Consider the following 23,010-nt stretch of genomic DNA (forward strand, 5'->3'; position numbering starts at 1 on the left):
TTTCTCCCCTTGATGTTGCCTCCGAATTCAATCGGGCTTTAACTTCCGTTTTCTCTTCGGATCCCAACTCCCCTCAATACTCCTTTTCCGACTCCCTTCATACCTACAGTCTGGTCTTTTTCTCCAAAGAAGGCCTTTCGAATCTACTGGAAAAATTAAAACCACACTCCACTGGCCCAGATGGGATCCAAAACCATATTCTCAAATTCTGTGATTATGAAATTTCCAACTATCTTTAAATTACCTTCGAACTTACGAACAACCTACAAACTGATATCGTGTACTTGGATTTTTCCAAAGCATTTGACCGGGTCGGGTGTCCCATATTAAACTTTTTGTCAAAGTCCAAAACCTTAGCTTATGTGTTCAATTACTGAAATGGGTGGAGGCCTTCATTGTTGATCGCAGTCAGTTTGTCTGTTTCAAGGGCTAAAACTCATGCCTCCGGGCCAAGTCTGGCACGCCTCAGGGATCGGTCCCCCTTTATATTATTTCTAATTTATATTAATGACCTACCATTATAAATGAATTGCTCCAACAGACTTTTCGCCGATGATTTAATTATGTATCCAAGAACATCCAAACGGTGTTCATCTTGGCAACTACCCCTAAACATCTCCAAAACAGTCTTCATGAAACTTAGCCATAAAAAGATCCCCCCTCGAATTCTCTTACTCAATTAATAATTCTTTAAACGCAGAGGTTTCCCATTACAAATACCTGCTGGGCGGATAATTTCTGCCGACCTTCGTTGGAACTTCCACGTGGACTATACAAATGAATAAATAAATAAATAGAGATTGCAGAGTATCCAGAAAAAGAGGACAAAAGATGGAATTTTCTAAAACGGAGGCGGACGCTTAAAATGACATAAAAAAGAAGGACATGTCCTCATAAAAGAGTAGGGCCCCATCTTAAGAGCATCGTGGACCCCCGGACCAAGTGATTTTTCTGAGGCCCGATCTGGAAAATTATAGAAGAATTCAACAACTTCTCATTTTTCTGAGGCCCCTCTAGTTGTGAGGCCCCCGGGCCGTGCCCAGGTGGGCCCCATGCGTTAAGACGGCACTGTAAAAAAAGGACGTTCTGGTAACATTATTTAGATAATCATACGTCCCCTATCTCCAGGTACATCCTCGTATTTTTACGTAATTTAATGGTAGACTACTATTGCGTACACAGGAAAATTTTTCGAAAAAGATTAGAAAAACAACTGAAAGATGAAACTATGACTATTTTTTTTATATAACAGTGTTTGCCAACCTTTCTGAACCTAACAAATAGTTCTATTGTATTTGTTAGGTTCAGAGAGATTGTTGGCAAACACTGTTATATAAGAAAAATAGTCCTATTCTATAGTGCTGCCCTCTGTGTAGCTCAAGATGAAATTGAACGTTGACGGAGTGATAATTTTATTGAGTATCATGAACTCGTGATCAAAGCTGGTGGTTAAGTCAAAGATAATTGGTGTGGCTCATAAATTATCCGCTTGATATTTCGATATTTTGCAATCACGTTTGTTTTAGTTTCAGGTTACTATACATTACGTCCCGTTTTTTTTTTTTGGTCTTGAACCTGCGAATTTTTACTACGCACAATTTTACGAACTAGAAATGCTATGCTTGCCGACAGCGGGGGTGGCTTAAGCGAGGGTTCAAAGGATGCGATGCATCCGGACGGTTGCATAAACTTTTGTTTAGAAGCATAAATTTTTGAAATTTTGGAATAATAAAGTCACGCTCTGTCACTCTTTTTCGAGCCATATCTTGACAATCTCATACATACTCAGGCCGCAACTAGGGGAGAGCAGGTGGGTCAGTTGGCCTGGGCGCCGGATCAGAGTGGGCACAAATTTAACCCTCTGACCTCTCCTTCAACATACCTTGCTTGAGGCCTTGCTGTTGGTCATTCTTATAATACACCGACTCTAGGTCACTCTTTCGGTCGCTTTCTGACACAGTCCATTCACTCTCTAGGCAGAGGCGGTTTTGTATTTTTACAACCTGTAGACTGTACAAATTTTGCAGCTCTTCTCCCGTTCTACTAATTTTCTTGATCCACTCATTCCTAAAATTTGCTGCCGCGCACTTAACATGCCGCCCTTACCTATAGGCCCGCTAAGACACCACTCCCAGTAAATACCAGTTAATTTTTAGGGAGCGGTCAAATAAAGAATTTGTGTTCGCACGTGTTCAGGGTACCAAAAACCCCCTCAAACTTCCCCTGTTTCCCCACGAACCTTGGTATTTTGGCGTTAACTAGGTTCAACTCTATTAAAAAAATTACATTAGTTAAAAAACATCCAGTCCTAAGGAGCAAATACAGTATATATATGTTGGCTCATCCGTAAGAGCTACAACGTAGAAAAAGTTATCTGTTATAATTAAGAATGGCAATTCTGGAACAAAAAAAAAATGGATGTATGGTCTAGGACAATTTGCAGGCTAGACAATGGTGTGTGCATCGAATGGGTAAAAAAATCCGGTTCTTTTTTCCCCCAGAATCACCCCCCCCCCCCAACAGGTATGTCTTTAGGGGGGTGGCAGGTTAGACAGAGCAATACCAGTACTTCACTCATAGTTCAAAATATACGGGGCAGATGGCGGCATTATAACAAGCATTACACAGAAACAAGCTTCACATTAGGTTCACAACACGGACACGCATATCCCAATCCACACGAATTCATTAAAAGTTCCGCAGAGGAATATGGACGATGTACATGTGTGGGGTTTAGATATAAATGTGTGTATATATATATATATATATTTATTTATTTATTTGCACTAACAACAAACACAGATAAATACAAAAAAAATAATTAATACTGCGAATGCTGGGATTAATACCCAGCATTCATTTTATACGTACAATATTGACAAAATCATTAATTAATTAGGCAAAGACAATAAAGTCAGATGCATGGAGGTGAGCGGGAAATTCACATACTCCAATGCTAACGATAAGAGAAAGAAACTTGATCATGATTATTAGAAGAGGAACACCACTTATAGGAGAAGGCCTTCGCACGAAGGTTGTGACGTCACTGGAGAAGGCATCTCATCTATAGCCATTGGATATACTACAAAAAAGGATGAAGATGGTGCATGCGTCAGCCTGCTATCTGTATAAAAGGCATGATTTCATTTTCACATTCGCTTTTTTCAGATGTATCCAAACGTCACCGCATACGCATTTCCCGAAGTATTCAAGCATTATTCTCGCATGCACTTTTTCAGAGGTATCCAAGTATCCTTTCCCCATTCAATTTTTTCAGATGTATCCAAACATTGCCCCCGTCACCACATCCGCATTTCCAGAGGTATCCAAGCATTATCCCCCAACCTACGTATTTCCAGAAGGGTAAGTAAGTTACCCACGTATTTCTTGGCTATTCAACTGGCAAACATATTTCCGATGAGTACATATAACCTTTATTAACCGTACATTTTCACGAAACCGGTCTCACATTACCATTGGGTTACCCCCATCATAAGGACTTAACCCATGCTCACAAACGTCTTAAAAAATGCTATTTCCACGTGAGTATTTGAACCATTAAAGAATGGAAACTTGAATCAGATCAATAAGAGTTTACTGTCGTAAAAGTACAAATATATTTTATTTCATTTTGAATTTTTACATCATTTCATGTCAAACTTGTGGGAACAAACACTCTTGAAGTGCGTGAATTGTCATTAAATTAACACTTCTTTTCCCGCTGTTCTTGCTTCGACAATACAAATACAAATGTCACAATGTAAGGATGCACCGAATCAAAACATGTTTTGCTCTGATTTTGGATGTTTATTTGGTTGAGATGGAATTAGTGGGTTCCGAAATCGTTTCTAGAACAGGAGAACATACTGCAGCGCCCACTAGTGTCGCGTCCGAAAAAAGCGGCTTGTCTCAGCCTGTGCTTGAATTCGTCTTTGATGTGCTTGTTGTTCAAAATCGTATAAATTATGCTGGAAAGAAAGTAGAAAATTGTTAAATAAAGCAAAAAAAAAACAAAAAAAAAACGATATGTTTTGCAAATGTAATTCAAAAATATCTTCTTTAATTTTTAGAATTTTGGAAACACGTGTTTGTGTTCTAACTTTCTCACACTAAAAAACCGATATAATCAAATTAAAGTAAAGTAAAGTATAATAAAATAACACTTAATAAAGAGCGTGGCGTATTGTAACCTAGTTTTTCAATGTTGTGAGCATTTTAACGATTAAAAACCCATTGTTGTGAAAAACTTTGCTAAAAAGCTGTAGTTACGGGGAGCAGTGTTAATATAGAGAGCATTGTAAAAAAAGCTATTGTTATTGTGAGCATTGTAAAAAAAGCTATTGTTATTGTGAGCATTGTAAAAAAAGCTATTGTTATTGTGAGCATTGTAAAAAAAGCTATTGTTATTGTGAGCATTGTAAAAAAAGCTATTGTTATTGTGAGCATTGTAAAAAAAGCTATTGTTATTGTGAGCATTGTAAAAAAAGCTATTGTTATTGTGAGCATTGTAAAAAAAGCTATTGTTATTGTGAGCATTGTAAAAAAAGCTATTGTTATTGTGAGCATTATTGAAAAGCTATTTTTATGGAGAGCATTACTGAAAAGCTATTATGTATTACAGAGAGCATTGTTAAGAAAAGCTATTATGTATTACAGAGAGCATTGTTAAGAAAAGCTATAATGTATTACAGAGAGCATTGTTAAGAAAAGCTATTAGGTATTACAGAGAGCATTGTTAAGAAAAGCTATTATGTATTACAGAGAGCATTGTTCAAAAGCTTGTTAGTTGTGGGGGGGGGCGGTGTAGCAGTAAAGAACATTATTGAAAAGCTGTTGTTTTGGGGAGTAATGCTGAAATGAAGAGCATTGTTAAAAAGCTATTGTTATGGAAACTATTGTTAAGAAGCTTTTTCTGTGGAGAGCATTGTTCAAAGGCTATTGTTAAAATGCTTTTGTTATGGAGGCTATTGTTAAAATGCTTTTGTTATGGAGGCTATTGTTAAAATGCTTTTGTTATGGAGGCTATTGTTAAAATGCTTTTGTTATGGAGGCTATTGTTAAAATGCTTTTGTTATGGAGGCTATTGTTAAAATGCTTTTGTTATGGAGGCTATTGTTAAAATGCTTTTGTTATGGAGGCTATTGTTAAAATGCTTTTGTTATGGAGGCTATTGTTAAAATGCTTTTGTTATGGAGGCTATTGTTAAAATGCTTTTGTTATGGAGAACATTGTTCAAAAATCTGTTGCTATGGGGGAGTGGTATCAAAAAGCTGTAGTTATGGAGAACATTATTCAAAAGCTATTGTTACGGAGAATATTGTTCAAAAAGCTGTTGCTATGGAGAGCGGTATTAAAAAGCTGTTGTTACAGGAAGCAGTGCTGTTATGAAGAGCATTGTTCAAAAGCTGCTGTTATAGAGAGCAGTGTTGTTGTAGAGACATTTTGCAAAAGCTCTGTTATGGAGAACAGGTGTCGAAAAACAATTTGCTGTGAAAATCATTGATCAAAATCATTTGTTACGTTATTTATTATACTTTTTTCAAAGCTGTTGTTGAGGACAACTTTGCTCAAAAGATATAATCGTAAATTGCATGGTTCAAATGCCAGGGTACATGGCAGCTACATTCAAAAATATTCCTTTTTGAATAACAGCGTTCACCAATATTGTTGTAATTCAAAAACTATTGATAGGCAGCAGTGTTAAAAATTAACGTTATGATCGGAAATCTATTGCTATGGATATTAGTAACCGTTATGTTTCAAAAACCCATTGATGGATAGCAGTGTTCAAAACTAATTTCAGGTTCGAAAGCTATTGATGGGAAATAGAGGAGTTTAAAACAGTTGTTCGGATTCGAAAGTTATTGCTATGGATAGCATGTTTAAAAGCCATTTTTACAGGCAGCAGTGTCGGAATATAATGTTACGGACAAGATTGCGCTACTCATACGGTATTGTTATATCTTCACGGTGACATTTGCTAGGACCAGGGGCGGCTTTAGGACTGTGCGACCTGAGCAGCCAGCCATATGATGTGCCAAACCAGGGTTAAGACAGAAAAATAATTGAAGACATTTTTTTTGTCCGTAAGATTTAAACTATGAGTATATTGAACGGAATAATTTGCGGAGAAAACAGTAATGTTTGATGCATACACATGGCATATGCAGTAGAATTCTGCAAGTTTTTTGGGTCACTGGGGCAGCTTATACGCCAAATGGGTGCCGAGAAGATGTCTCGTATGGGCGAGCATTTCGTCTTCAAAGTTGGCCTCTGGGCAAATAATGAGGAGAATATTCGAGGAGAGGCAGAGAATTAGAATGGATGACGATACGAACTTCGAGACTAGTTAAGGGGCGCAGAGTGTCAGCTGGAAAGTGGAAAATAGAATGAAATTGTGCTAAAATATTTTTCATGCTGTCGACGTTACGACAGTAAACCAGTGTCTCCTAAGTTTTGCGCTAACCAAATTATGCACTGAACTTGGAGTGCAAGCCACTCCTAAGAAACAAATGAATGGTACAAATCGAGCGGAAGTTGCTGCGGGAATTTGAGTCAACAAACCAGAACAACTGTTATCCGAGCCTGCAAAATAGAAAGTTTGGGGGGGGGGGGAGACCCAAAACTAGAAAGTTGCCGCTGCTTTGAGCTCGCAACCCAGAACATGTTTCTGAGGCCGTTTTGAGCACTCAAACGTAAAACGTGGTGGGGTTGTTCAAGCCTGCAAACTAACGCTATAATTTCCACGGCTTTCCCGCTAAAAAGAGCGAATGTTGATGTGGCTGTCCAAGCCCGCATACCAGAATGAAGGATCGTGCGGATTTCTTTGTTCGCAAACCAGAATGAAAGTTGGCGTTGACTTTCGAAGTCGCAAACCAGAACAAAAAGTGTCGTGCAAACCGAAGATGATTCCAGTTTAACAGGATTTCCATTTTAGCTAGAAATTATTTATTGATTCCCGTGGGAATTCGTTCTTCACAAATGTAAACGAGTTTTCTTCGAGGTCCATGTATTGTTTCGAGAAGCCCCATATGAATAGAAATAAACGGGGGGGGGGGAGACACTGTGTTGTTGGGCGAAGTTGGTTTCTCGGCAACTATAGAGGGAATGGTGAAGGAGAGAAAGTGATATAGAATGGATGATGATGATACGAACTTCGAGACTGGTTATAGGGAGCAGAGTATTAGCGAAGGAGTAAGAAAAAAATGAATTCACAAAGGTTCATCAACCTTTTAGAGTGAAATCCCATCCTTAGATTAGTCACTTCTGAAATATAAAATTTCATTTTTTTCAGTTTATAGATTGAACAACGTGTAAAATATACTTGTAGGGGTATCGGGGAACTACCAAAAATATCCAATCGCTTTGGGCCTTCAAACGTCTTAATCCGGCCCTAAGTGAACAATAACTGAGTGATAACATTGTTTAATAAAAGTATTTTTTTTCAAGTTTAAAAAAATTAAAAGATTAAAAATTTAAAAAGACAAAAATTAAAATTTTTAAATTAAATTTAAAACTTATTAAAGTATGTAGTCAATTAAATATTCGTAATGAACAGAACGGCTTATAATTTTGGTCCCGTCAGTGGCCGTTGTTGCCAGGTTTTATTGTATAAAATTGTTAAGTATGGACAAAAGGCAGTTAAAGTTGCTATATCTTCATCTCAGAAGGAAACAAAGGGATAGGCGTATGTGGGTACATCATATTTGATGAACAAGGACCTTCATATGGTGTTTTTAAGGGTATTTATGACAAATAATTAAAAAATTCAGTGCAAAATAAGCTTTAAAAAGTAGCCAAACATGCGGACGAATCGCATCGTGTTAATAGCACCGAATAAACCTATTGTCAAAACTTCTATGTGCGGATGCGGAGCCCACACTTAGGTTTTGATACATGCGGACAACGTCCGGACCCGCATGAACATTTCCTAGGTGCGGAGATATTTCGGCTCGTCTGAAAGGCTCAGTATATTCCAATTGTTAAAACTTCTTCCGGACCTGCGTCCGCATCCGCTCCGCTTGAAAGGCCTCTAATGAGAACGAAGGTTTCTGGGGCTGTCCGAGTCTACAATCCAGAAAGAAAGTTGTCGTGGCTTTTCGAGCCCATGAACAGAAACGAAATTCGTCTCGGATTTTCCGAGCCAGTTAACAAGAACAAAACCATTAAACACAGGAATTGAGAGTTGCTCAGAATGTGGAATCGGTCGAATAGTGAATGGAATATCCTATGCCGATATTTTTTTCGCTGACACTCTTTATGTTGATCAGGAAAAAATAGCAGTTTGGTATGTGATCTGCGGGATTTCGCAAAACCAAGAGAATTCCAAAAGACAAACCCTTTCGTTTTCCTTTTTGCCCTGTCGCGAAGCATTTCCTCGCTATCATAAAACGCAATATGAGGGGCCCATTTCTTGTCTTGGTCCCCAAGTTGGATTTCAAAATAGGCCTTATAAGCGCATTTCACAAACAATGAAATATTACCCCTTTGAGAACAAGTGTATAGCAACCAGATACATAACATAATGCATTAGGACTATTTGAACATCTACTTGAAGACTCCATGAATCAGATCTGAAACGAACTCCACAAAATGCACTTGTCTACTCAGTTTTAAATGACATCAAAAATAACACTGAAGAGAAAGAAGAATATGACTTTTTCTCATCGCATCTGTAACTGGAAATGTACTGCGGCCGTTTTTCTTGACGCCACGCCCTACATGCTAGAAAAGTGCTGCCCTCTAGTAGCCACTGGAGTAAATTTACGAAACTGATGCTACAGACTGATAAACTGACACACTACTGAATTTATATAGTAGTACAACTAAGCTAGTGTTATTGTTGAAAGACCGAAACCTTTGGCCAAGTATCAGTATATAATATCAAACTGTATAAAAACTAGAGCTTGAAGAGAGAAATAAATTTCAGATTTGAAATCAGCGATAAGAAAATTACTTGGATCAGTTGAAAAGTCTTATGCAACAGGAAAAAAAAAATAAATAAATATATATATATATATATATAAACTGAAGAGCCCAAAAACTGGTAAAGGCATGCGTTTGCAAATAAAGAGATATGGAACCAATCAGAGTACGGCGCTGCGGTCGGCAACGCCTATATAACACAACAAGTGTCTGGCATAGTTGTTAGATCGGTTACTGCTGCTACAATGGCAGGTTATTGAGATTTAAGTGAGTTTGAACGTGGTGTTATAGTCGGCGCACGGGAGATGGGACATAGCATCTCCGAGGTAGCGATGAAATTTGGATTTTCACGTACGACCATTTCACGAGTGTACCGTGAATATCGGGAATCCGGTAAAAAATTAAATCTACGACATCGCTGCGGCCGGAAAAAGATCATGCAAGGACGGGACCAACGATGACTGACGAGAATCATTAAACGGAACAGACGTGCAACCCTTCCGCAAATTGCTGCAGATTTCAATGCTGGGACATCAACAAGTGTCAGCGTGCGAACCACTCAACGAAACATCATCGATATGGGCTTTCGGAGCCGAAGGCCCACTCGTGTACCCTTGATGACTGCACGACACAAAGCTTTACGCCTCACCTGGGCCCGACAACACCGACATTGGACTGTTGAGGACTGGAAATACGTTGCCTGGTCTGTTGAGGACTGGAAATACGTTGCCTGGTCTGACGAGTCTCGGTTCAAATTGCTTCGAGCTGATGGACGTGTATGGGTATGGAGACAACCTCATGAGTCCATGGACCCTACATGTCAACAGGGGACTGTTCAAGCTGGTGGAGGCTCTGTGATGGTATGGGGCGTGTGCAGTTGGCGTGATATGGGACCCCTGATACATAGATACAATGGTCTCATGTATCATGTATCTCAAATTTTCTTATCGCTGATTTCAAATCTGAAATTTATTTCTCTCTTCAAGCTCTAGTTTTTATACAGTTTGATATTATATACTGATACTTGGCCAAAGGTTTCGGGCTTTCAACGATAACACTAGCTTAGTTGTACTACTATATAAATTCAGTAGTGTGTCAGTTTATCAGTCTGTAGCATCAGCTTCGTAAATTTACTCCAGTGGCTACTAGATACTTTAGATACGACTCTGACAGGTGACAGGTACGTAAGCATCATGTCTGATCACCTGCACCCATCCATGTCCATTGTGCATTCCGACGGACTTGGACAATTTCAGCAGGACAATGCGACACCCCACACGTCCAGAATTTCTACAAAGTGGCTCCAGGAACACTCTTCTGACTTTAGACACTTCTAATATACCACCTAAATCCCCAGACATGAGCATTATGGAACATATCTGGGATGCCTTGCAACGTTCTGTTCAGAAGAGATCTTCACCCCCTCTTACTCCTACGGATTTATGGACAGCCCTGCAGGATTCATGGTGTCAATTACCTCCAGCACTACTTCAGACATTAGTCGAGTCCATGCCACGTCGTGTTGCGGCACTTCTGCGGGCTGGCGGGGGCCCTACACGATATTAGGCAGGTTTACCAGTTTTTTTCGCTCTTCAGTGTATATATATACACATATATATTTCCCAATGTTATTTCTTACAGACGACAATCTACAAAACAAAGTCCAAGATCTTTCCTCCGATTTATTAGATATCCGATACTCCTTTGTTTCCAAAATAATTGACCTTGCAGATCCCGTTCTCGTCTCTCTAATCTTATCTTTGGCGGCATCGCTGAGGAATCATCTAATACCGAAACTTCCGCAGAACTCGAACATAAAATCGTAAAATGTTGCTCTGATCACTTAGGGCTTCCTCACACGGGAAAACTAAAATTAAACTCAAGTAGTCTCAACTACTTTTGAGTTGGGTTGACTTGAACGGGCCAAGTTGCTCGTTCTCCCTTACACGGTGCTACTAAAAAAAAAACTCGAAGCCCGGGAAAATGAGTAAAAACGACGCAGTGTTTAGTTCACCTCCCCCTATACGTTATGCATCAGGGTGGGGGAAAATTAGCGATTCCAGCAGCGATGAAGTTGACATTTTATTATAGTTGTAAATAATTATCCTATGCTATTATTTCCGCTAAAAACAGGGGTAGAGAAGAAAAATAAGGGTACATTCATGGCCCCCCACATCCTTGATCTTTGAGGAGGGCCTCTAGACTGGAAGTTGTATCCATTTTGCTTGCTCATAACACCCCCTCCCCCATTTCTTGGAGTCACCGAATCCTGGTTAAATAATTCTGTGTCTAATTCCAAATTTCTCTCCCCCTCCCCCAATTACAGTGTCTTCCGTAAAGATAGAAACTCTCAAGAGGGAGATGTTGCACTGGTTTTCAATAATTCCATGCCTTTCACCAAAATCTCAATCTCCTTTGCACTCTGATCTCGAAATCGTTGCAGCTGAGGGACGTCACCCTAACTGTTTTTCCCCCAGCCATTTTTCCCTCTCCAGATTCCTCGACCAACTTGAACTTACTCTTGAAAAATTCTCATTGGAGATTAGAATCTCCCAGGCAGGAGGCTCGTCATTCCCGCAGGAGGGGTCGGGGGGACGTTGCCCCCTGGCTTTTGGTATACCTAAAATTGGTATATATATATACATGCAAATACATATATACGTACATTGAGTACACGTTGTTTGCCCCCCCCCCCCGGAAAAAGTTGAAATGACGGCCCGGTTCCCAGGTACTGACTGGAAAAATATGCACTCTGTCTCTGACAATCACCAAATTAAAGTCCTAAATATTTTCCTCAAATTCAACCTTGTTCCATCTGTCATAGAACCAACTCAAATTACCTTTCACTCTAGTGCAATCCTAGATGTCATTGCCACTTCCAATCGGATACTAGTCATTGACACCTTCATCTTCGAGAGTTGCTCGGACCACGAAATCCTCTTCATTGAATTTTCCCTCCAGCAATCTATTCCCCTAACTTGCTACCAAACCAACTTTTAACAAGGCCAACTACCTTCTTATGCAAAGTATTCTTCGTTATCACTTCTCTGTTTTCTTATCACTGTCCTCATATTCATAACTTGTGGGCCACTTTCGAGTTGACAATCTTCAAATGCTTAGCCACAGTTCCCAGTGGAAACATCTCGTCCAAGTGTATTTACAACTCATGGATCAATAATCATATATATCACCCATTTAAAAATAAAAACTCGCCGTACCGCTTTCAAATAAAAAGTAAACAAATCCTACACACTTAAATCTGCAATTTCTGCCTACACCCGAAACCGTAAAGACCTCATTTTTCTCCAAAAAACTAGTTTTTTTTCTTTCTCACTCTTTACCTAACTATCTCAAATCAAATCCCCTCAAAGTTTTGGAACTTCCTCCGTCCCAAATCCGCTGGCCCCACATCTCTCAAAATTTAAACCAAAGACGTCTCTTCTCCTTCAGATATCGCCATCGAATTCAATTTAGCAATTTGCTCAGTTTTATCATTGGATCCCCCCCCCCCAATTTACTGACTCCATTCGTAACCCCAACCCAATATTTGTCTCTAAAGAAGAAGTAAAATTATTTAAAAAATTAAAACTCGCTTTATAGGCCTCGATGGCATCTCTGACCGCATTCTTAAATTCTGTGCCGAAGAAATCACTGACTACCATTTCATTCTATTCAATGTTTCCCTAAATTTCTCCATTCTACCATCCGATTGGAAAACAAACAAAATAATTCCAATTCACAAATCTGGCTCTCTAGCCGATCCTCTCAATTTTAGACCTGTTGCAATCACCTCATCCTGCTGTAAGATGCTTGAGCATGTTGTAGCAAAAGATATCCACACCCACCTTGAATCCTTAAAAATTTTCTTCCCTAATCAAGATGGCTTTAGACGTTCACTCCCCACTTCCTCTCAACTGGCCCTTTTCATTCCTGACCTCTCAGGAGCCGTCGATAAAAGCTTACAAACTAATGCTATTTTCTTAGATTTCTCAAAAGCATATGATGAAGTCCCCCACCAAAAATTACTTCACAAACTCTTTATATTCGGTTTGAAAGTTCAATTGCTCAATTGGGTAAAAGCCTTCCCAAAATACCGCAAAAAATATGTTCATTTCAAAGGCTACAATTCTCCATCGGCTACCGTAAATTCTGCGACCCTGCAGGGATCGTATATATTTTCCCACTTTTGTTTTTAATGTATACTAACAATCTCCTGGATACCCTTTACTGTTCCACTAGACTTTCCGCACATAATTGTGTAGTCTACCGTACCATAAATACCGAGTCAGATCAAGTTCTACAACGTAATATCCATTTCATCTCCCAATGGTGCTGCTCCACATGGCAAATGCTGCTCAACATTACTCATGAAAGTTTCACGTAAATTATCACCTATCGAATTTTCTTTCTCTCTCTCTATCAATAAATCCTCTATATTTCAGGTTTCTCAATATAATTACCTCGGTGCCATCATTTCAGCAGACCTGCGCTGCAATAAACATATCGATTATATCTACCAGAAATGTCTCAATAAACTCTTCTTTTTTCGCCGCAACCTTAAGCATTCTATTCGCGATGTTAGACTTCTCTGTTACAAAACCAAAAATTTTCCTGTTATTTCTTATATCTCCGAAATTTGGGACCCCTACACTGCTAGCAATATCGAGAAGCTGAGATGAATACAAAATAAATCCGCCCGCTTATCCACGACAGTTGGTCCCCCTTTGCGTTTGTTTTCAAACCAGAGAAAGCGAACTTAATCTTCTCCACCTAAGCACTCACCGTCTTATTCCTTATTAACCATTGTGACGATTGGTGAGGTGTATACGAAGCGACGAACATGAAGCATTCCTTTATTTTGCATTAACCTGCGAAACATACAACCCTTCGCCATGAAGGTTAAAATCGAACTCTCGAGAATGTCTTCGTCTCTCGATACAACTTAAATCTCACGTGTCTCGTGAATAAAAGTATTGCTGTACATCCTTGTTAACAGCTTGCCTGTTACATACTCTCCCTCTGGTTTCGCGGACGTCCCGGCAAGGAATTAGCAATAGACGTTGTGGGAGGTTGTTCAGTGTTCTTGTTAGTTCCAACTTTGAGTGGTCGTCCCTTCTTTCGTGATGGCACTACGGATACAGTATCCGGTTTCGCACATGGTGTGAGAGCAGAAGTACGATATACGCTGACAGAGTCACCCGATTTGGCCGGATCAGCGACTATGTACCTCGTAGGCGATCTCTGGGCTAGCACAGGGTACGGTCCATCTCGTTGTGGCGTGAACTTTGTCGACCAGTTCTTCCTTCGAAAACTCTGCCTGGGACCGTTGTCAACATAACCTTTGCGTTCATTCCGTTTTTGTTCCACCTTCTGCTTCACAAAACCTCTTGTGAGGCTTCGCATGAGAGTCAACCTGTTTTCACGACTTCTTTGGGGATGGCTGCGACCTTCTGATCGACGCGCGTTAGGGTTTTGATCAGAATATTGAAAGCCGCTCCCCCTGCATTTATCGTTCCCCTCTCTAGCACTGCTTATACTTGTTTGGGTCTTTGACTCATGGAAGCTATTACTAGACGTTATTGTTTGGCTTGGCATTTTACAACGATGCCGCATGTGATAATATCCTGGTGATCCTGGACTGCATCGCCTGGCACCGGAAAGTTCGACTCGTTCGTTTTTGCGGAAACGTAAGTCTAGTACTTGCCTGCCTGTCAGAGTAACTCGTGGTTGCCCTTGCACTGGTTGTTGATGAAAGCTTCTTGCGGATCGGTGGATTTCGCTACGGACATCAGGACGTGGATAGCCAGAAACATGACGTGGATAGTCACGGACGCGACCTGTTTGGTACCTGAGACGTCTAGACTGATCTCACCGCTGAGGTTCCGATGCCATATGACCATGGTGAACTTCGCCTTCTGGAGTGTCTCCTCCCCCTGGACTGAAAAAATTTTCATTCTTTTTCCACGAACTGTTCAGCACCTGTTTCCGTTGCTCTCCTTCAACTTGTCGTAGTTGGCAAGAATTCAAGTTGACATGCTCCTCTAATATATGTTGAACAGTTTTAATCGTAGACTCGTTCACAAAGTGGAATCGCTTCCGAGTATTTTCCCCGAAGAACCATTGCCTTCGCTTGAGATCCAACACGATACCAGCTTTCTCTAGAAATTCGATTCCCAAAAGAGTTCTGTTACTGACGATTCCAGGAAGAACTATAAATTTCGTCCTTAGTCGCTTCCATTGGATGTTGACCAATATCGTTGTGGTCAACACATTCACCGTTGATTGCTGTCCGTTTGCAAGACGCATCTCGATGGTTTCCCGATGGAATTTGGCGTTTTGCTCTTTCAAAATACGATGCAGAGTATCACTTGCGATACAGTGCGTAGTACCGCTGTCGGCACAGGCAGTTCCCACTTTGCCATTTACATGAATTTTTAACAATGCTACGGGTTTTGTTACAGAAGAGCATAGATTCAGTTCCAACTGACCAAACTGAGCGGTTGTCGCTGTCGTTTCAGGATTACAGTCGGACACTGCGCTCTAATTACCCCCGGATATCCACATCCATAGCAGCTTACAGGTCGCTGTTCATCCAGACTGATCATGGGAAGTGTCTGTTCATCTGCAGGAATCACTGGTTTTGATGACGTCCATGGATATTTCCTCGGTGTTTGCTTTCGACGACCCTCGGCATCGTATTGCTTGTTGAATTTCTTTGTGAAAGTACTCCTAGCATCTTCATACGCGTCGAGTTTTTCAGCTAGTTCCGATGGGGAGATCAACATGGCCCATACATCGATGAAATGTTCTTTCACTTGTGGAGGGCACTTCTTCTTCATCTGATCAGCTATGACTAGATTAATCAAGTCCTCGAATGTCGTAACCTTAACTTCTGTTAACCACCCTTCAAGATACGTTTTCAACTCAAAATAAAAGTCACGCCATGAACTCTCCGAGTTCTTCCGATGCTCTACAAAAAGTTGTCGAAATCTGTCCGCATGTAGCTTAAATCGCTTTAACAGCAGTTCCTTGAGATACCGATAGTCCTTGAACTTCTCGTCAGGCTCCCTGGCACAGATCCTAGCCACCTCCTTCGGTAAGCTATTGATGAGATACGTAATCCACAATTCTTCCGGAATCTTGTGTAATCCCATGTGTCGTTCGAACAGGACCAGGAACAATGAAATGTCATCTGATGATTCAAAACGCGGAACCGACACTTGAAAGTCCCGATTTGTCACAGCCGGTCGAACGGAAGCTTGGCACTTCTCCGCTTCTATCCTCAGTCTATCGAGTTCGAACTGCATTTCTGCTCGTCGGTTCCTCTCTTCTGCTTCTTCTCGTCGAATTCTCTCTTCTACGAGGGTCTGTAGCACTCCTTTTGCGAAGACCTCATCGTATTCTTTACTGGACGTAATCAGCTTCTTCAGCTCTATCACTTTCATCTCGGGTTCGGTAGATTCGCCCATCTCTTCGGCAAGGCGACGGAGTTCGTCTTTTCGATATTTGGCTAAATATGCCATTTTCACTCACTTGGTACCTAATTAGGATATCCGCTTAGCTAAAAACACTCACGCGTCTATTTTAAAAACGTTGGGTGCCAATGTGACGATTGGTGAGGTGTATACGAAGCGACGAACATGAAGCATTCCTTTATTTTGCATTAACCTGCGAAACATACAACCCTTCGCCATGAAGGTTAAAATCGAACTCTCGAGAATGTCTTCGTCTCTCGATACAACTTAAATCTCACGTGTCTCGTGAATAAAAGTATTGCTGTGCATCCTTGTTAACAGCTTGCCTGTTACACCATGTTATTTAAAATTCCCCATGGTCATTTAAATTTCGATACTTCTGGTATTACCTCCCCGCTAACATATATCTCTAGCAGACTTGACCATGAACGTAAGATAAATCCTATCTCTGCTTCCACCGACTGCTTTAAATTTAGTTTCTTTCCGTATACCATAATTAACCGGAACTTACTCCCCCTACACTGTCGTTGATTCACCCACGCCCTTTATATTTTTCGAAAAATGTAAAACGTAATGTGTCGCCATCAATCGCATTCTCATTTATGGGCCTCAACCAATATTATTGCATAAATAAATAATAAATAAGTAAATAAATTCTACACTGGTACTCAGCGTCAGGAGCGACTCTAAGGCTGTGCGACCCACGTGGCCGCACAGCGATGTGCTAAATCAGGGATAAAGGGAAAAGTAATTGCGGTGCGGAAAAATTTAGAAAAAATGTTTCGTCTGTAAAAATTCGAATATTAAATGTATTGAATGGAATGTGATTCGTAGAGAAAACTAATTTTTGATGCATTTCATCCAGCTGCAAACAAGGTTATGAGTTTCAGATTAGTTTTATAGGTGAGGCTTGTACGCCGGAAGAGCACTGAAACTATGTCCCGCACGGGTGAGAATTTTCTCTCTTTTGGGACCGACGCGCACGTTGAAAATGTAGAATTGAATCGCTACTCACAGTGAAGCGACATCTTTTTCTAGAGCTGGCATACTGGCCGATTTGTCAGAGAATTGGCAGACCAGTCTTTCCAGGCAATGGTTCTGATGACTCAACATGCCGCTACATTGCAGATAAGTCGCCATCACCTCGTCATTGTAGTCCTCGTTAGGCTTGCTTTGTCTCAGGAACCTTTGGATGACGTCCAGATCACGGATGTCACGCTGCAAGTCGGAAGAAGAAGTTGGAGGACTTTTGAAAGACGAGTTTGAAACCTTAGTATCAGGTTCCAAGGTTTGTAGGACAGCCTCCCTGCGACTCCTACCGGTGACCATTCCTTCCGACGTCAGGGTCGGCAATATAGTAGCGAGGCTACTCAGCGCTGCTCCCGCTATAATCGGCACTGTAGCGAGTGGTGCCAAGAAAGCCAGCATGCTCTCCAGGCTGAAAGTACTCGGCGCAGGCGTCTTGTAACCGTAATGCTGGAAGCGGTGGAATTCATAAACGTCACCGTCTTCCGGCCTAGTGCTTTGGCGTCTGTAGGCATCACCTGTTCAATATGCATAGAAATGAAACGAATTAAAGTATATTGTGCACGTTATTCTCTCTCTCATTTCCTAAACCAAGGGTGCTTTCATTGAGCACTGCTCAAACTTTAGGAGAATGCGAGTCACTTTATTGGTTCTAAATGTGTCGCGAGACAATTAAGTCATCTGTAAATATGCCACGGGCCACTTTAGAGATCTGCAAATGCACCACGGGTCACTTTAGGAATCTAGGAATGTACCACGTGCCAACTGAGTCACGTGGAAGTGTGCCGTGGTCCAATTGAGTTATCTGAAACTGTGTCACGGGTAACTTAAGTGTTGTGGAATTGCTGCGCAGGAATCGTGCCGCAAGTCAGCGTTATCTAAATATGTCGTGAGTCATTTGAATGATCTGTAAACGTGACGCGAGTCTCTTAAGTGAATTGGAAATGTATCACGGGACTTTTGAGTGGCGTGGAACGTGTGCTGAAGTAGAACTGTGCCCGGTTACTCAATCATCAGTAAATATGCCGCGGTTCACTCAAGTGATGTGGAACTGTGCCGCATTAAGTGATGTGGAAGTGATCACATTAAGTGATGTGCAATTGCGCCGCATTAAGTGATGTAGAACTGCACCGCAGGTCACTTAAGTGACCTATACATGAGCCACTTAGTTGATTTTTTTGCAAAATTAGGTTTAGGGTCGTGGTCCATGTCAGATGACTTCGAGGGTTACCCGTTGGGCCCATATAAAATTGCTAATTATGCCTATAACAACGTTTCTGAACCATTTTCCATTGCGGAACCCTCTTCAAACAATGTTATCCATCAAGGAAACAGTTATTTTCCGGATATTATGCTGAGGTGAGCTCGGAAAGAAAAGTCATCACGTCTCCGCCGGGACTCGAACCCAGGCCTCTTGCATACCGGGCAAGCATGCTACCATCTACACCACTGGAGACACATGAATCTGCCTTCCTAATTTCACGCACTGTGTCGTGAGGCGCTGAAGTAGAGGCATTAGTAGCCTCTCTCTACTTCAGCGCCTCACGACACAGTGCGTGAAATTAGGAAGGCAGATTCATGTGTCTCCAGTGGTGTAGATGGTAGCATGCTTGCCCGGTGAGGCGCTGTGTCGTGAGGCGCTGAAGTAGAGAGAGGCTACTAATGCCTCTACTTCAGCGCCTCACGACACAGTGCGTGAAATTAGGAAGGCAGATTCATGTGTCTCCAGTGGTGTAGATGGTAGCATGCTTGCCCGGTGCGCAAGAGGGCCTGGGTTCGAGTCCCGGCGGAGACGTGATGACTTTTCTTTCCGAGCTCACCTCAGCATAATATCCGGAAAATAACTGTTTCCTTGATATCTCTGGCTGAGAAAGAAGCCATCTATATCTCTCTAATGTTATCCATGTTCAAAGAAGCTCATTCATTAAATAATAGTTCTATTTTAGAGAACTTTTTCCAACCAACACACATCCCTCTTCTCTGGTAATGATTTTCGTGAAGTAACCCGCCAACTCCCCCGATCCAGGGCAAGTTGCTAAAGCAGTGGTCAACCGCTGGTGCGCGGACCGGTGCCTTTTCCGAGGGAATTCCCTGCAAACCATTTCGCCCAAATCTCATATAAGGCCACGAAATATTTTAGATTAAATAAATATCATAACGTTTCTATATTAGTTTTTATATCTTTCGTGGCCCGTCTGAGAATTATTTCTCCCACTTATTGTCTGCCAGTCCGCAAATTACTTCCGTTATTTACGGGGATTTTTTCCCCGTCTTGAAATTATTCCTGGTATTTTTACAGGTCCTCAAAAATCATTTCCCTTCTATTTTTTTACAGTCCTAGAATTACTTTCCTTAATTTTGCGTCCGCAAATTATTTTCCCCAATTTATTTATATTCTGCCGGTCCGCAAATTATTTTTTTTTGTTTATTTATTTTTTCTTGTCTATTTTTTTTTGGCAGTCTGTAAATTATTTCTCCTAGTAAATTATTTTCTGCCGATCCAGTTTCTCCCATTTCCACCAGTCCGCTAAACCGTTCAACTGCGTGACAGGCCCACAGCTGTGAAAAAGTTGAAGAACATTGCTTTAGGCCATACATGCTTAACCCATGACCAGCAGGATAATTGTGGCCCTCGAAGTTATTTATGTGTCCCGCGACCTCAAACCGAATTTCGTAAAGATGAGCTGAGTGGCACATTTCTATATTTTCTAAGTTGCCCGTGCTGCAATTGCACATTATTTGGGTGGCCCGTGACATATTCCTACAGCACTTGAGTGCCTCGTGGCGCATTTACAGATCACCTAAGTGACCTGCGGTTCAGTTAAACATCACTTAACTTACCTGCGGCACGTTTCCATATTACTTGAGGGGCCCGCGCCATATTTACAGATCATTTGAGTGTCCAGCGGTACTTTCCCAGAGCACTTAAGTGGCCTGCGACACATTTTCATATCACTTAAATCATCCGTATTAACACATCATCGAGGCACAGTTCCAGGACCCTTTAGAGATCAAATTTAGAGATCACTCGAGTGTGACCCGCGGCACATTTTCAGATCACTCAAGTGACGCGCGTCACAGTTCCATATTACTTGAACTAGTCCACGATACAGTTCATGATCACTCAAGTGACCCGCGGCACGTTTTCGAATGACCAAATTGATGCCCGGCACAGTTCCAGATCATTGGGGTGGACCGTAGCACATTTACAGAGTATTTAAGTAACCTGCGCGCGCGCGTGTGTGTTTGTGTTGCTGTTACAGATCACCATATTAAGTAATCTCTGGCACAATTCCAGATCACTCGAACGGCCCATGGTGCATTTACAAATCATTTAAGCAACCTTCAGTGCTGTTATAGATCGCTTAATTAAGTAACATGTGGCACAGTTCCAGATCACTCGGTATGTGGCGCATTCGCAGATCGTTTAAGTAACCTGCCTCACTGTTACTTAAGTGGCCCGCGGTGTGTTTTCAAATCAATAAAGTGGTCCGCAATCGCTTAAAAATTGAATACCCTTGCTATATACCATGTACAGGGTGTCCCGTAAGTCATAATTTTGCCTTTATCTCATCAGCCGTCCGTCGTAGAGGCATGGTTCTAATTTAAAAAAAAATGTACCAGTTTCGAGAGTAGAAATGCAGTGTGGCAAAAAAATCTAAATTTTTATACGTTCCCTTTGTCCTCCATGATAAAGTTGTTGTCCCGTCTCTCCTGAGTCCAACAAGAAAAATCCCACGTTTGTAATTGCAATATCCGCTGAGACATTTAAATTCAAAAATCGTAGAAAACTTGGGGAAGACGGCATAAATGAGGAAAAGGAGGTATTATAGCCGTTAGTTTATGCTTTTCTTTCCCAACTTTTCACCGATATTTGAATTCAAATATGCCAGCGAATGTTGCACTCGGGAATTTTTTTTGTAGGACTCGGGAGAGACAGTGGCAACACCTTTCTAATTGGATGTTAGGGAACCGGTAAGGGGGGGGGGGTCACCGTGTAAAAGTTTAGATTTTTTTATTTTACGACACACTGTATTTTCACCGTGAAAGCTGGTGCAGGGTGATTTCTAAACACATTTTGAGCACTTTTAAATCGGAAAGTTAATGGGATAAAGGCTGAATCAGGACTTACTGAGCACCCGGTATCATAGACAGTCAACGGTATGAAATATATTATAACGATAAAAATGCTCCCTCCGGAGAACCCCCGTATGGCGAACACATTTATGGTTTTCCCACCCCATTCTAGTCTTATTTTATTGACTACTCTTTCCTCGAAGAATTCGCTACCCTATGCTATAATCCGATTGAACCCAACCCCACTCCTGCAACTGCAAGTACACTGTGTCTCTAAAGTCATTATTTTAGCCATTCGCATGCCTGCACACTGTTGTAGTCACTCGTATGTTTGCCCACTGTCTTGGTCACTCTTTCGATTTCTCACTATCATGGTTATTTCTTTTATGGGTCACTATTTTGATCATTTACACCAGTGTTTCCCAAAGTTGGCTCTATGGTGGAAATGTTCAGGGGTGCGAAAGATGCTACGAGTATAACATAGGTTCCTATGGGTTCACTTGAGTCGGGGGCGATGAGAGAAAAGAATTTCTGAAGAAGGGGCGAGATGTGTTAACAAGAAAATTGCAAAACTGATTTACACGTTTGCACACGCAAATAATTCCTTTGGTCATTCGCATGCGTTCACGCACTCTAGGTCACCCTTTTGGTCATTCACGAGATTGTGCACACTCTAGATCATAGTTCCTTTTTTGAAGGGGATACATCTCGCCCCTTCTTCAGACATTTTTTTCTCCCATCGTCCCCCAATGCAATCTAACCCATAGGACTCTATGTTATACCCGTAGCTTCTACCCCCCCCCCCCCCCGGAACATTCTATCGCCCCAGTGGTCGTTAACGCCCACGTTGGGAATCACTGCTTTGATCATGTTTTTTTTTGTTCGTTCACATGCTTTCACGATCTTTGGGTCACTCTTTTGGTCATTCACATCTTGTTTACGACGTAGGTCCCTCAATGAACTAGTCCTTCACTCTGTTGGCCATTGCTTGGTCATTCACATGTTTGCACATTCTATAGGTCACTTTTTTGGTCATTCACGTTTTCCCATGCTCTAAGTCCCTTACTGACCTGTTTATTCGCTCTGTTGGTCATTCTTTTGTTTATTCACGTGCCTGCACGCACTCTAGGTTGCTCTTTTGGTCATTCACATGCTTGCACACGCTCTTGGTTCGTCACTGACCTGGTCCTTCTCTCTGTAGGCCATTCTTTTTGGTCAATCACATGCTTGCACACGCTCTTGGTTCGTCACTGACCTGGTCCTTCTCTCTGTAGGCCATTCTTTTTGGTCAATCACATGCTTGCACACGCTCTTGGTTCGTCACTGACCTGGTCCTTCTCTCTGTAGGCCATTCTTTTTGGTCAATCACATGCTTGCTCACGCTATGCGTCCCTCTTTTGCTCACTCACGTGCTTGCGAACTATCTAAGTCACTTTTTTCAATCAGTTACTGATCTAGTCCCTAGATATCTGGGCAGACGCGGAATTATTGAGGGTTACACAAATTT

The 23,010-nt window shown here is 41.4% G+C and overlaps 1 protein-coding gene across 1 annotated transcript in view; it reads right to left on the reverse strand.

Annotated features, from left to right (window-relative positions):
• Nucleotides 1-3,605: 3,605 nt before the first annotated feature.
• LOC149071089 (uncharacterized) overlaps nt 3,606-23,010 on the reverse strand; it is a 28,411-nt gene continuing 9,006 nt past the window's right edge. The window contains exons 3-4 of the mRNA XM_089248194.1: nt 17,416-17,944; nt 3,606-3,968 (exon numbers count right to left, since the gene is read on the reverse strand). Of these exons, the coding sequence (XP_089104320.1) occupies nt 3,827-3,968; nt 17,416-17,944 (671 nt within the window). The 3' untranslated portion in view covers nt 3,606-3,826. The remainder of the gene's footprint in view (nt 3,969-17,415; nt 17,945-23,010) is intronic.

Source organism: Pholcus phalangioides, unplaced genomic scaffold (assembly GCF_987345545.1).
Source record: "Pholcus phalangioides strain wild (caught in Gottingen) unplaced genomic scaffold, Ppha-v1.0 ptg000019l_1, whole genome shotgun sequence".
Classification (NCBI taxonomy): domain Eukaryota; kingdom Metazoa; phylum Arthropoda; class Arachnida; order Araneae; family Pholcidae; genus Pholcus; species Pholcus phalangioides.